The sequence below is a fragment of the Mustela nivalis genome (genome assembly GCF_964662115.1).
Source record: "Mustela nivalis genome assembly, chromosome: 7".
Taxonomy (NCBI): Eukaryota; Metazoa; Chordata; class Mammalia; order Carnivora; family Mustelidae; genus Mustela; species Mustela nivalis.
Genome location: NC_139026.1, coordinates 134,211,112 through 134,224,170, shown reverse-complemented (window position 1 = coordinate 134,224,170; position 13,059 = coordinate 134,211,112). Strand labels below are relative to the sequence as shown.

The 13,059-nt window shown below is 37.1% G+C and overlaps 1 protein-coding gene across 3 annotated transcripts in view; it reads right to left on the bottom strand.

Moving 5' to 3' along the window:
* APBB1IP (amyloid beta precursor protein binding family B member 1 interacting protein) overlaps positions 1–13,059 on the bottom strand; it is a 107,661-nt gene that overhangs the window by 52,580 nt on the left and 42,022 nt on the right. For all 3 annotated transcript variants that reach the window (XM_082740881.1, XM_082740880.1, XM_082740879.1), the window contains 3 exons: positions 8,839–8,910; positions 3,613–3,700; positions 369–661 (listed from right to left, as the gene is read on the bottom strand). In XM_082740881.1, the coding sequence (XP_082597007.1) occupies positions 369–661; positions 3,613–3,700; positions 8,839–8,910 (453 nt within the window). The remainder of the gene's footprint in view (positions 1–368; positions 662–3,612; positions 3,701–8,838; positions 8,911–13,059) is intronic.

Below are 13,059 nucleotides of genomic sequence, written 5' to 3'. Positions count from 1 at the left end.
ACAATTCTTTATGTACCAGGCTAGCACATGGATACAGATATGTATTTATCAGCTCCACAGTTGATGCCAAAATAATAAAACATTACCCCCAAACTGCGTATTGTCAGGGAACATTGCATCCAAATATAAACTTTAGCCAAGCTCTATTCACTCCTGAATACGGCCCCAATATATTCTTTATACACACCAATGCCTTTTCATGGAGGATTCTGGTTTTGCAATGAGTGTACTCGGTATCCTTGTTTTTTAAGTATCTCAGAACTCCAGAGACTTATAAATGTAACTGTCCTTTTTGAAGAAAGTCAAAGGTCACGGGAAGCAGAGGTAGCAGAGTGAAGAGTTCTGCCATCTTTGCCCCACACACTTACCTGAGAGAGAGGTTTCGGCGGTGGTGGTGGCGGAGGAAGGTCTACGACGGGGTCAGCTGGTGGGGGAGGTAAGTCATTCTCATAGTGGCTGACACTAACTGCAGCGACATTTGCTCCATAACCAAGAGCCCCTGCACCGCTGAAGTCTGGCATCTCCAGGGATGCGGGAGGACGCTGATTCTGAGACGACTCTTTCTGTGCCTGGATTGTCCTCTGCTCAGCCTCGCTTATATCTGCCACCAGATCCGCCATGAGAGCATCTAAGTCTTGGTCTTCCAGTGCATTTAAGGACTCTGATGGGGGAAAATCATGTTAAGGAGCAAACCAACAATTTATACTGGAAAAACTGAAAGAAGGCCATTTTTAAGAGTGATATTTGGGTACTGGCGGTCAGGGGCTGGGAAACAGGGAGAGGCTGGCGAAAGGTGTAAACTTTCAGTGGTAAAGATGAATAAAGCCTGAGAATTTAACGTATCCAACATAGTAACTGTCGTTGGTAACACTATTGTATAAGTGAAACGTGCTGAGTGAGTAGAACTTAAATATTCTCAACAACGATATCAAAGAGGTGATGGAGGGTTAATTAACTCGATGGAGGACATCTTCCACCAGGGATGCATAGATCAAGTCATCACACTGTACACATTAATGTCTTACAATTTTGTCAATTAAGCCTCAACAAAACTGAATTCCTCCCCTACTGTCCCCCCACCAAGTAAAAGGAGGACAATATGTTTGCTACCCTCACAGATTAGCTATAAAGTCAGATCCAAGCACGTGATTTGCTAAGTAGGAATTCTTGTATATTCTGGGGCAAAGTCTGAGAGTTTTAGAAGATGGGGAGGGGACATGCTGGGAACAGACAGAGGGGAGTTTTCCCTAGGTCTCAGGAGGGCAGACAGACTACCACTGATACATGTACTTAGAAGAAAGTAGGTTTCAACCAACTGGGGTTTAATATGATTTAAGACCTGTGGTAAGGGTAACGCCTCTGTAGGGACACCATCTAACTACAGAAACTCTCAGATTCAAAGAACAAACAATTAATGATAAATAGCAGTAAATAAAGCACTAAGGAGGCTGAAGTAAAAAACAATTTTTAAAAATTGAGGTTATGCGGTGAAGACTTCGTAAGATGATGAGCTGCGAGGTAAGTTTTAAGAAAAGGGCAGACAGATTTTCAGAGTGAGGGTGAGGGAGGACAGTTCTCACTGGAATTTCTCCATGTGTGACTGGCGATCAGACATGTGATCCTGAAAGCTGACCTACAGTGAGACCTAGAGGGAGTGGGCTCAGTGAGCAGTGTTAGCAGAGCGCTCTGACCTTCAGCGGATGGCAAAGGTAATGAACACGGGATGGGCACGATGGAAGTAACCCACGAGGAAAAAGAGTCACCTTCTGTGTGCAGGATGGACTGGAATGAGTAAATGCAGCCTACTTAGCAACAGGCATGAGGCTTTGCAAAAGAATTTATTGCCACACATCATAATAAACACCATGTGGCATACTGTCCACTTGTTAATAGTTCTAGTGTATACAGCACTTAGATTAAGATCTGGATCTCCAGTCTGAGTGAAAAGGATTTATTTTCTTCTAAGCGATTTTTGCATATGACTTCTTCATAAAATTAAATTAATTTAACAATTTTCAGAGAAAATATATGTAGAACAAACGAAGCACATTCACAATTTCCTAATGCCAGCAATTACACTGTGACGGTTGCCATCTAAGCAAATGATTTTAATCCTTTATAAAATTTTTAGGGATAAAGTTCCCATAATAATTCTCATATTAACAACTTCCAAAGCAAATCATAATTCCCACTTTATCTATATAGAATTGAGCAATATAGAATTGGGGAATAAAAATGACATGGATTCTGTTCAGAAGTCTGTCACTAACTCTCTGAATGATTTTGGGCAAAGTAGTTTTAACTCATTTTAGCAGTGTTTTAAGCAAAGAGAGTAAAATACTTATTTCTTTTCTAATTCCCAGCACATTTAATTTTCAATACATATTAGTACTTTTTAATGGTTTTGTCCTAGACCCAAATTGTGCTGCAGGTATATGTCTTATCTCCTTAAGGACATGAGCTTTTTGCTACTGTACTTTAACATTACTATGTTTATATACTGCTGGGTTTCTTTGTTTCTGTCATTTTCAGTAAGTTTTGGAAATTAAGTACTGAATGCTTAGAAAAGATTAGTTGCCTAATCCTGTCATTGTAATATTCTTAATTCTAATTAAATTGATTAAAGCTCAGCCACTCTGAGTGTGATAAGGCAAATCTGCATTGTTTACATGTACGAGTATACATTATTTATTAATGTTATACACTATAACAAAGTGTATTGCTTTTTTTGAAATATCATGAGTGTTACCATCATTCATGATGGAAATGATTGACAGGAACAGTAAATTTTTATGGCAAACAGAAAAGAAGGTGAAAAAAGAAGTCAGAAAAGATGTATTATAATTTATCCAGATACAGGCAACGGCACCTAAGGGTTTATAAAAATATTATTGAAAATAACAGAAGCAATGAAACCAGTGAGTGACAGAAATAAAACTTGGAATTTGGGATTTTTGGGCTCCTCTATTATTCTGTTTTTCATTTTTTGGTGGGCATTGCAAAATCTTTGGAAATCTTTCTCAAGAGTTGCAGTGAATTCTCATTAACTTGGAAGCAATTACTTCAAGATTCATTGCAATTTGAATAGCACATGAGCTAATGTCTCCACACTAAATAAGAAGAGAGATTTTGTTAATAAAATACTGTGACCATCTCAGGGAGGATAGAAAAAATGTCAGAGCAAATATATTACACATTAATTATATATCAATTAAAATATATTTTGAAGCATCCGTTCATATATTAAGCAATCATTTTGAAATGGATAATTCATTATTACCCTTGAAGGGACATTTCCTTATTAATAGTTTGGTTACACTACTGTACCTTATTACTCTAAGGACTTTGTAATGAGGAGAAACTCCCGTTACTTAAAAAAAAAAAATAGTTTTGATACTTTACATAAATGCAGGATAATATTTCCTTTCATTGTAGGCAAAAATATCTTCTTGGGCCCCAATTTAATCCAGACACCATAAAACACAGTCTGAAATCCAGGACTTTAAAACATCCAGGTTCCTTACATTTTTGTTTTAAATCATAGTTTTGTACAGATTTTAGTTATCATTATGCTCTCAAATTACTTAAGAAAAAAGAAATTATTATGCTTACCATTTAAATCTTTAAAACCCACACTGTAGTTAAATTCAGCCCTGGGCGGTTTGGGGTCAGGAGGAGGAAGAGTGTCCACTCCTAAGCTCTGTGAAAATAGATTCCCGCCCCCAAAGTTATTCACCATATGAACATGTCTGGAGTATATTTTAATCATTAAGACAAAAATCATTTACTATTTACACATTTTATTTCTGAATATGTTATTTAAAAACTGTACTCTTACATGAAAATGTTTTATGTGATTTTTTTCACCTACAGAAAACTGTAACTTAAAATTGTTCTACAAGATCATCCTGAAACAAACCAGGTCAACAGAATAATGAGCATGAGATAGTTCATTTTTCTAAATAACAAAAAAAGATCTCCTGTAGTGGTGCATTTGTGACATGTGTACACTGTATGCAATTCTAGAAGGACTTTAGTAATGACATCAAAGAAAAGGAATGTCTAGTTACTTGGAAGATAAAAGCTGTTTCAGGATGAATCTGCCATTAGATAGTAACATGTTACACTCTTATTTAATAAAATCCTTGTTAAAAAGAAATTAAGACAGAATAAGTTATTAATTGTGTAAATAATGTTTTTTAATTGAAAAAGTGCCTTATTGTATGATTTAAAAGCTATATTACTAAATTTTCAAAAATACTTTTATGTCTATAGTTTGAGATGTGCTTCCCCCACTCTGAAACATGAACAGTTTCATACAGTGAGTGCATCCTTTCATGTTAATTTGATTTGGTAAATAATATCCTGGTTCATGTCTTAAATTTCTGAAGGAAGAGAATCATTATATGTTTGAAAATAAAGTAATGGGATACGCTCATTTATAAGTAGAAACAACAAAAAAAAGACCACTAATCAAGAAGTTAAAACAATCTAAGCAAATCAGAATCAAAGATAAAAGGTACAGAAAAGTGACTGCCATTCCAGAATTCAATCTGAAAAACAGAATCAGCAAAATTGTGAAGAGGGGAGGCTGAAAGATGAACTAAGGGGCAAATCCCAGAACAAAAAATTTAGTGAAAGTACAAAGAAATTCATTAGTGAGTTCATTTGCTGTGACTAAGAAGTCTAACATCACAATTAGGGCACAATTAATCTTTGTTCAGGATATAATTTACTATGGTATTCAAAGAAATTAGAAGTAGTTCTCTAACAAAATATTAACACATAGATGTTTGATTAGACAGACTTCCAGTAAAATATGGAAAGAGAGAAAAGAGGAGACTGATTTCTAGAAGGAGCTCCCTTCATCATAGGAAAGTCACTCAAAGCCCAACATGAAGTAAAGAATGTAGCATGCTCTCCATGTGTCTGGTGATTTTACATGATATACAAAAACACAAACAATTAAACTTTAAATTATCATGTACCTCTTTGGATGTTTATGAAAAAATTAAGTTATAACCTCTAACCTACTTGAGATAAAGTATAATTTAAAAAATCAATTAAAGACAAATATTAAGAAAAATAATAGGACAAATGGGTTGCAACATAGCAAAAATCATGAAGGTCATATGTGTATGACTAAAGATTGAGAACACTGCTCTATATATGCAAATCGGAAATTATTTCATCAGAAGTTTCATAATGGTGATTTTCTAATTCTTCACTCCTTTTATATGTTTAATTGGAATTCTATAATAAAGAAGAACTTTCTTGGGGCATCTGGCTGGCTCAGTCCTTAGGGTGTATGACTCTTGATCTCAGGCTTGTGGATTTGAGCCTCATTTTGGGTGTGGAGATTTTTTTTTTTAAAGATTTTATTTATTTATTTGACAGACAGAGATCACAAGTAGGCAGAGAGAGAGGAGGAAGCAGGCTCCCCACTGAGCAGAGAGCCCAATGTGGGGCTTGATCCCAGGACCATGGATCATGACCTGAGCTGAAGGCAGAGGCTTAACCCACTGAGCCACCCAGGCGCCTGGGTATGGAGATTATTTAAAAATAAAATCTTAAAAAAAAAACAAAGAACTCTCATCAATCATTTGTTTAGTCTGAAAGATAGTTTGACTGGGACCATAGAAAGACTGAGTTTTATAAAAGCTTGGTTCTTTATAAACTTTCAGAGTGATAAGTTAATGTGCTGTCAATTTCCAATGATGACTGATAAAGTAATTTTGTTTTTGTTATTTTTTGTTATTCTTGGTATCAATATGAACTCACAGTTTAATTTGTTTTTGCCATGTTAGATATTAAAAAATTTTATTTTTAAATATTTCCCTCTTTTATGGTTTTTGAGTGTCCTATTTTCCTCAGGAAGGGTACCACATCTTAGTACTGGATAAACATTTTTCTCATGTTTCCTTCTATATATATTTAACATATTTAGATCTTTGACTCATGGAACTCATTTTGATATGAGGTATGAGGTAGAAATCCAGCTTTTGATTTTCCAGACATTATCTCAACACAATTTATTAAACAATTTTCTTTCTTTCTACTTATTTAAAATGCCACTTTTATCATATTTTAAATTCTTGTATATATTTGAATCTAGTTCTGCTTCATGAATCTTTCTAAATGTAGTATTACCTCTTCTTTTTTATATTTTCATGGATATTTGTCTATATAAATCTTTCTCACATAAATAGTAGAAGTGGCATGGTTCCCCTTCTACACAAAAAATTCAGTTAATATATGTATTGGTTTCTGGATTTTATGTCTCCCTATGCACAGATATAAATATACACACATACACAATTTCTATATCCATGACATACATGTATGTTTACACACATATACATACACATGCACAGACACACACACATATGGAGAGAGAGAGACAAAGAGATGGATATAGGGAATGATAATGCAAATGGAGTAACATTAATTAATGAGAACTCTCGGAGAAAAGAAAATGGGAGTTCGTTGCATTATTCTTTCAACTTTTCTCTAAGCTTGAAATTATTCAAATTATTTTAAATTTGATTAATGTTATATTTTATATAATAACATATATTAATATATTAATACATATTATGACATATAATAATTACATCAAATTATTCAAATTAAAAAAGTTAAAGTCATTATTATATGCTAGTTTCCTTTAATTTTGCTTCTTTTGGGAAATCAGGAAGTCTAGGTTCAGTCCAACCATTTCAACCACACTGCAGCTTCAAAGAAAGACTATTGCACAAAATTCACAAGTGAGGATAAAAATACAGCTTTTCTAATGGCTCAGAAAACACTCAATAATCTAAAAGGGCACTTGATAATGGCTGGATTGAAGCTTAGGTTTTTAGACTCAAGGTCAAAGTGGGGTCTTTTCTTCACCATGAAATCTTGAGGCCTATCTGTTGGGAGAAGTGCATCAGCTGAGGAAGCCCTGTGACCATATCCATTTGAGCATGATAAAGAAAGAGCAAACACCATTAGGGTCTTGAGGGGAAGCAGGGGTCCAAGACACACTGAGGGGCCCCCTTCCCACTCTTGAGTTAGAGTAACAACACTCAGGAGTGGAACTATGAAAAACCTCAGACCACGGCCAGTCAGAACTGTTCCAGGGAGCTCCTGAGTGGCTCGGTGGATTAATCGCCTGCCTCTTGGTTTCAGTTCAAGTCTGATCTCAGGGTCGTGGGAGGGAGCCCCTGTTGGGCTCTGCACTCAGCACGGAGTCTGCTTGGGTTTCTCTCTCTCTACCTGTCCCTCTGCCTCTCCTCCATTCTCTTTCTCTCTCTCTCTCAAATAAACAAATCTTAAAAAGAAAAAAAAAAAAAAAAGAAAAAGAACAGTCACTCTCCCAACCGGAGTAGAAGTGAGTGAATGGATGGAGATCACAGATGTTCACCCGAACCCTTAACTCTCATGGGCAGCCTAAGAAGTCCCCTCTGCAGGAATGTGATGACCATCCTAACACTCACTGTTAATCAGCAGCCTTTTCATCTAAGCCTACTGTCTCATTTTTTGTTTCTTCCTTCACAGAGTCCAAACTTCCTTGAATTTTACATGAACTATAAAGCAGATGCTAACTAAAATGGATTTATTTTTCCTGAAATAAATATATTAAAAAAAAACATAGACTATTCTTCGATTATTTTATAGGAAACTTTTAAGATCCTTGTCTTATTTAAAAATATCAGATTATTCTTATTTTATTATATTATACTGAAAGTTATGAGCTGACTATGCTCTGAATCAAAGAAGCATTTATGAGAACACTACAAGACACACTAATGCTCACATAACTTTGTAATCTGGATCAGTGGTCCTCAGGTCAGCAGCCCCAAGGCTCCAGTCGGCCCAACAATGGGGTTTTCTGAGTTAATCTAGTCCTGGTGGAAGGGGCTTTTTCTTAGATGTGATGCTTGTGTGAGTGCTCTTCATGCCACTCTGAGAGGACTAAGTTTTTACACACTAATCAGAAGTCACAACAACTCCCACTTATCCTTTAAAATGTAACATTTCAGGGCACCTGGGTGGTTCACTGGGTTAAAGCCTCTGCCTTCAGCTCAGGTCAAGATTTCAGGGTCTTGGGATCAAGCCCCGCATCTGGCTCTCTGCTCAGCAGGGAGTCTGCTTCCTCCTCTCTCCCCCTCTCTGCCTGCCTCTCTGCCTACTTATGATCTCTGTCTGTCAAATAAATAAATAAAATCTTAAAAAAAAACACCAAAAACATAGCATTTCCTCAAAGACTGGTACTTTTTACTAAAGATCATGTGATTTTCTTGGCTAGTCTTTTTTTTTTTTTTAAAGATTTTATTTATTTATTTGACACAGAGAGACACAGCGAGAGGGAATACAAGCAGGGGGAGTGGGAGAAGGAGAAGTAGGCTTCCCACTGGGCAGGGAGCCTGATACTCGGCTTGATCCCAGTATGCTGGGATCCTGACCTGAGCCGAAGGATCAGCACCTGAGCCACCCAGGTGCTCCTTGGCTAATCTTTATATAAAAGTAACAGCAAGAATAATTGTTTAGTAGTGGTGGTTGTGTGGGTTTGGTTGGGGAAAATTTGTCATTGGCTAAATATCTGAACATGATAAGCACAGGAACTGCGATAACAGAATGTATGTCAATGTAGTCAATTAACTGACCTCCTTGAGTACAATCAGGAAAACAGCTTTGTTTCATTCTCTATCACTCTTACAGTTATATCAGGAAGATACAATATTGTCATTCTCCAGTTTTTTTTTTTTTTTAAAGATAGCTCTCTTGTCATATTAAAATCAAATTCTATAAACCTGTCTTTTACTAATTTGAAAGTTAAAAAGGAGTCCTTACCTGGGTTAGAAGATCCATCTCTCCCAGCAAATTGCTGAACATCTGGTCTATATCTTCGTTTGACTCACCCATCTGAAAAAGGAAAAAAAACACATATAAACAGTCTAATAAAAACCTGGTCCTGGATAAATGTCCCACCTCTTTGTTTTCCCCAGGAGCCCTGTCCATGGGCAAGTAAGTTGAAAAAAGAAGGCTTTGGAGAGAAAAGCTCACTTCACCCTGAAATTCCATGCCTACCTTCTCTCCAGTTTGATTGGTCCAAGACCGAACCCAACCATAAAACTGTCTCAGAGCAACACTTGGACTCTATTTTCTTAGACTAGACCAGTCTCTGCAGGGCCAAGTGGACAAAGTGATTATCTACAAAACTAGATTGATCAGAAAGGATGGGGAGGGGACTTCAGTTAAAATAAGAGAGGACAATGAGACCATGGGACAAGCACATACTAACCAGCAGACACGTCGGAAAGAACCAGGTAAACAGGCACGTGGCCAGGGAAGCATGTGTTTGAATCTAAAGCCATTCAGTGAATGCTCAGGGTCAGACCATGGGACGTAAGGAGGTGAGCACTCAGGTGCGTGACAAGTAAGGCAGACACTGTAGGTGTCTTTGGTGAAAGTTTGAGTCAGGAGGACGTAAACATAGCATCAGCGAGCAAAGATGGACTAACAAAGAAGAAAGTCCTATTTTTGTGCAGGTTGCCAGGCTTAGTGTTTATTACAGTCAGGGAAGGAAAGACTGCCGCAGACAGGTCCTGCCTCTGGTTGGGGAAGGAAGCCACTTTCATGTGGTTTTATTCCCTCTCAGTTGCTTACAAAGCACCTAAGTCATGCCCTCCCTTCTTTAAATTACCTACAAAATGGAGAAAAGAAAGTATTTAAGTCAACAAAATACTCATGGTTTCACACGCTGTCCCCTCCAACAATTCATCCGGTATTCAAAATCTCAACATGGATGATTCATTTATTACTTTAATAAAAGTAAACTGGCAGGATAAACAATAAAATTCCAGAAATACTTATATGAGTTTATTTTCATTAGAATATTATGCAGTACGATGTGACCAAAAAAACCCCAAAAATCCTTCAGAAGAATTATTATTAACAGGGAAAGTTAAGAGTAAGTGTATCATGGTGAACATTTCATAAAGTATATAATTGTCCAATCACTATCTGAAACTAACATGATATGTAAATTGTATTTCAAATTAAAAAAGAATCTTAGTGCTAACACATTTTAAATTTTTCATAAGAGAAAAGTAATCTATTCAGAGTGAAAAAAATAAATTTATTTGCCAACCTCAAAAGTGCCAGCCGGTGTTCCAAAAAAACTCATAGAAACCAAAGATGATGTTAATAATAAGAACCCGGCCATTAAAAATAAGAACCCTGCCATTAAAAGCCATTAAAGCTTTTTCTTAAATCATTAAATTCAGAAAAACACTAAAATGATGAAGGATTTCATGAAAAGAAATGTGATACGGATGAGTCAGAAAACCTGTTGAGCGCAAAGGCCTCAGTTTCTCAGCCTGCACACCACTGACACACAGTGGGCGAGGGACGTGCCAGGGTGAATCTCACACCTAAGATGCAAATAACTCAAAACCAACAGCATTCTCACAACCTCTGCTGAAACTCTTCCCGTGTTCATCTGGCAAAATCTTGCCCCCTGCCCTTTCATTCCCTTTTCCAGGAGTCTGTTGGTACTGGATTATCAAAAGGAGTGGACAACATCAAGATTGTGCTGTGTCCCTACAGGCATAAGGACGCCTGCTCTTGAATGAATTGTGGTTTAAAACAATTGCAACCTTGGTGAAAACAGGAAGACATTTGAGTTAAGCGCCTTTATTAACGTAAATTTAGATTAATCTGTAAATACAATCATCTCACACATTCATCCTCCCTACAAGAAAACCTCATTTTGGGGATGGACAGAACAAGATACATACAGTGTATACACATACACATATATACATACACATTTGTCCGCGCAAGGAAAAATAGGGTTGTGTCTATTTGTATGCGTGGCATCCTCCAAAGGTCGAAGTCAAGATTAAAAAGAGAGAGCCAGAGAGAGAACACCCAGCCCTGAGAGCTAAAATGTAACTTGGATTAGCACCCAAAGAGCGAGGGTGGGGCTGCCTCAGTCCAGCAACCGATTGCAAAACAAGCGGTGTTCATTCGCATCCTGATCTCGTGGGATTAACATCTTTCTGTGAGTACGTAATCTCTGAGTTCCTTTTGGGTCTTGGGAAGGACAACAAACTCTTAATTAAAAAAAAAAAAAAAAAAGGAATATACTTTACCAGACAGTTTTTTTTTTTTTTTCCTGGAGGGGAGGAAATAGCTAGCTAGGAGAGGGGTGGGTGGTTGAGGCTGCATAACCAGACTGAAATTCTGCCTTAGAAAGACTGTCTGAATGACAACAGAATTTGCCCTAATGCTCGGTGCTTCCTTAAGGCTCAAATTTCTAAGCCTCAGTTTTTATCCTCAAGTGATTTCTTTTCTCCATGTATATAAATTTCATAGATAAAATTCAAATATACATATTTTAAAAATCTATCCACATGGGGCACCTGGGTGGCTTAGTGGGTTAAGCCTCTGCCTTTGGCTCAGGTCATGATCTCAGGGTCCTGGGATCAAGTCCTGCATCGGGCTTTCTGCTCAGCGGGGAGCCTGCTTCACCGCCCCCACCCCCCGCCTGCTCCCCTGCCTACTTGTGAGCTCTATCAAATAAATATATAAAATCTTAAAAAAAAAAAAATCTATCCACACAATGGATTAGCAATTCCAGCCATAATTTTGGACCTAGATCAGGACCTCATTTTATCTGTCAGAGTCCCTTGCCTAAAAACATTCTGCTATGAGCCCTTCTATTATTATTGTCCCTCTGGTGCATTCTTCTCCCATGGGCCCTAACTCAGTTAATGGTCATTATTCATTCACTTATTAGCCTGATTTAGAAACTTTGGCCTAGTCCCTGACTCCTCCCATTCTTCCATCTAACAGTCCAAAAAATCTTGTTAGTTTTTCCTTTAGAGCACTCTCCTTTCCTTCAACCTCACTGTTAAGCTATGGTTCTGCCCCTCATCAGCTCATCCAATGTCCAGTTTCCTGGATCCCCCCCTTAAGCTTCACCACCAGCACAATGAATTTGAAATACAAATTTGAATCTGTCACTCCCTTGCTTAAAAACATGTTGTGATCATGGTGAAGTGTAAAGAGTTCAGGTCTCAGCCTGTCCTTGATACTAGCCTTTGACATTGTCTGACGAGGCTTTAAAAAATTCTCTGTGTCCTTGTAATATGCTTCCCTATCTACCTATCCTTCATAAAATCCTATTAATTATTCAAAATCCAGCTCTCATGTGAATACTTTACAATGGCATCTTCATAGCCTGTAGACAGATTTGCTGTCCCCTGTCCTTGGTAACTGTATCAATAAATTCCTGCCCCAGGAACAGACCTGATAAGGTATTTCACCTCCTTAGATTTGTTTCCTTGTCTGTAAAATGAGAGGAATAATATATAATTCATAGAATTGTTGTGACATTTAAATAAAATAGCATATGGTGCTTGACATGAGCACTAGTAATAGCATTTGCCATAGTGAATCACACTCTTTTTTGTTAACGTGTTTAAACCTCTTTCCAGATCAGATCTTGTTCATCTTTGTGTTTAAAAATGCTTTGTTGGAAGCCCAGAGAGACCAAATGCCCTCCCAGATTAATGGGAAGAAGTGAAATGAAGTGCAGGCTCAGGCCACATAGAAACTCTCTATTAATCTACCCCCAATGACCTAGATATGGCAGTCAACATCAATACAGTGAAGAATCTTGTGTTATAAACAACTTTATAAGGAGCTTTTGTCAAGTGCCTGCTTTCTTGGAGCACCAGATTAAGGTATATATGTGTGGATGGTTTAATTTGAATGTTTTGCAAGGCTCATCTTTTCATCTGTGCTCTTAATTGTGCATAATCTTTACATGAATTAGGTACTGGTACCAATAACAGAATGAAAGAATATCTTCTAGTAAAATTAAAACAATAAAGTAACAAGGGATGTGTAAAAAAAGGACTTCCTGATCATTAAAATGAATCAGTCAGTTAAGTTCAGACAAGTTAGAACTGGTCTTCAGTGTGATCTCTGTCTGTCAAATAAATAAAAAAAATCTTACCAAAAAAAAAAAAAAAAAGAACTGGTCTTCAAAATTCCACCAGA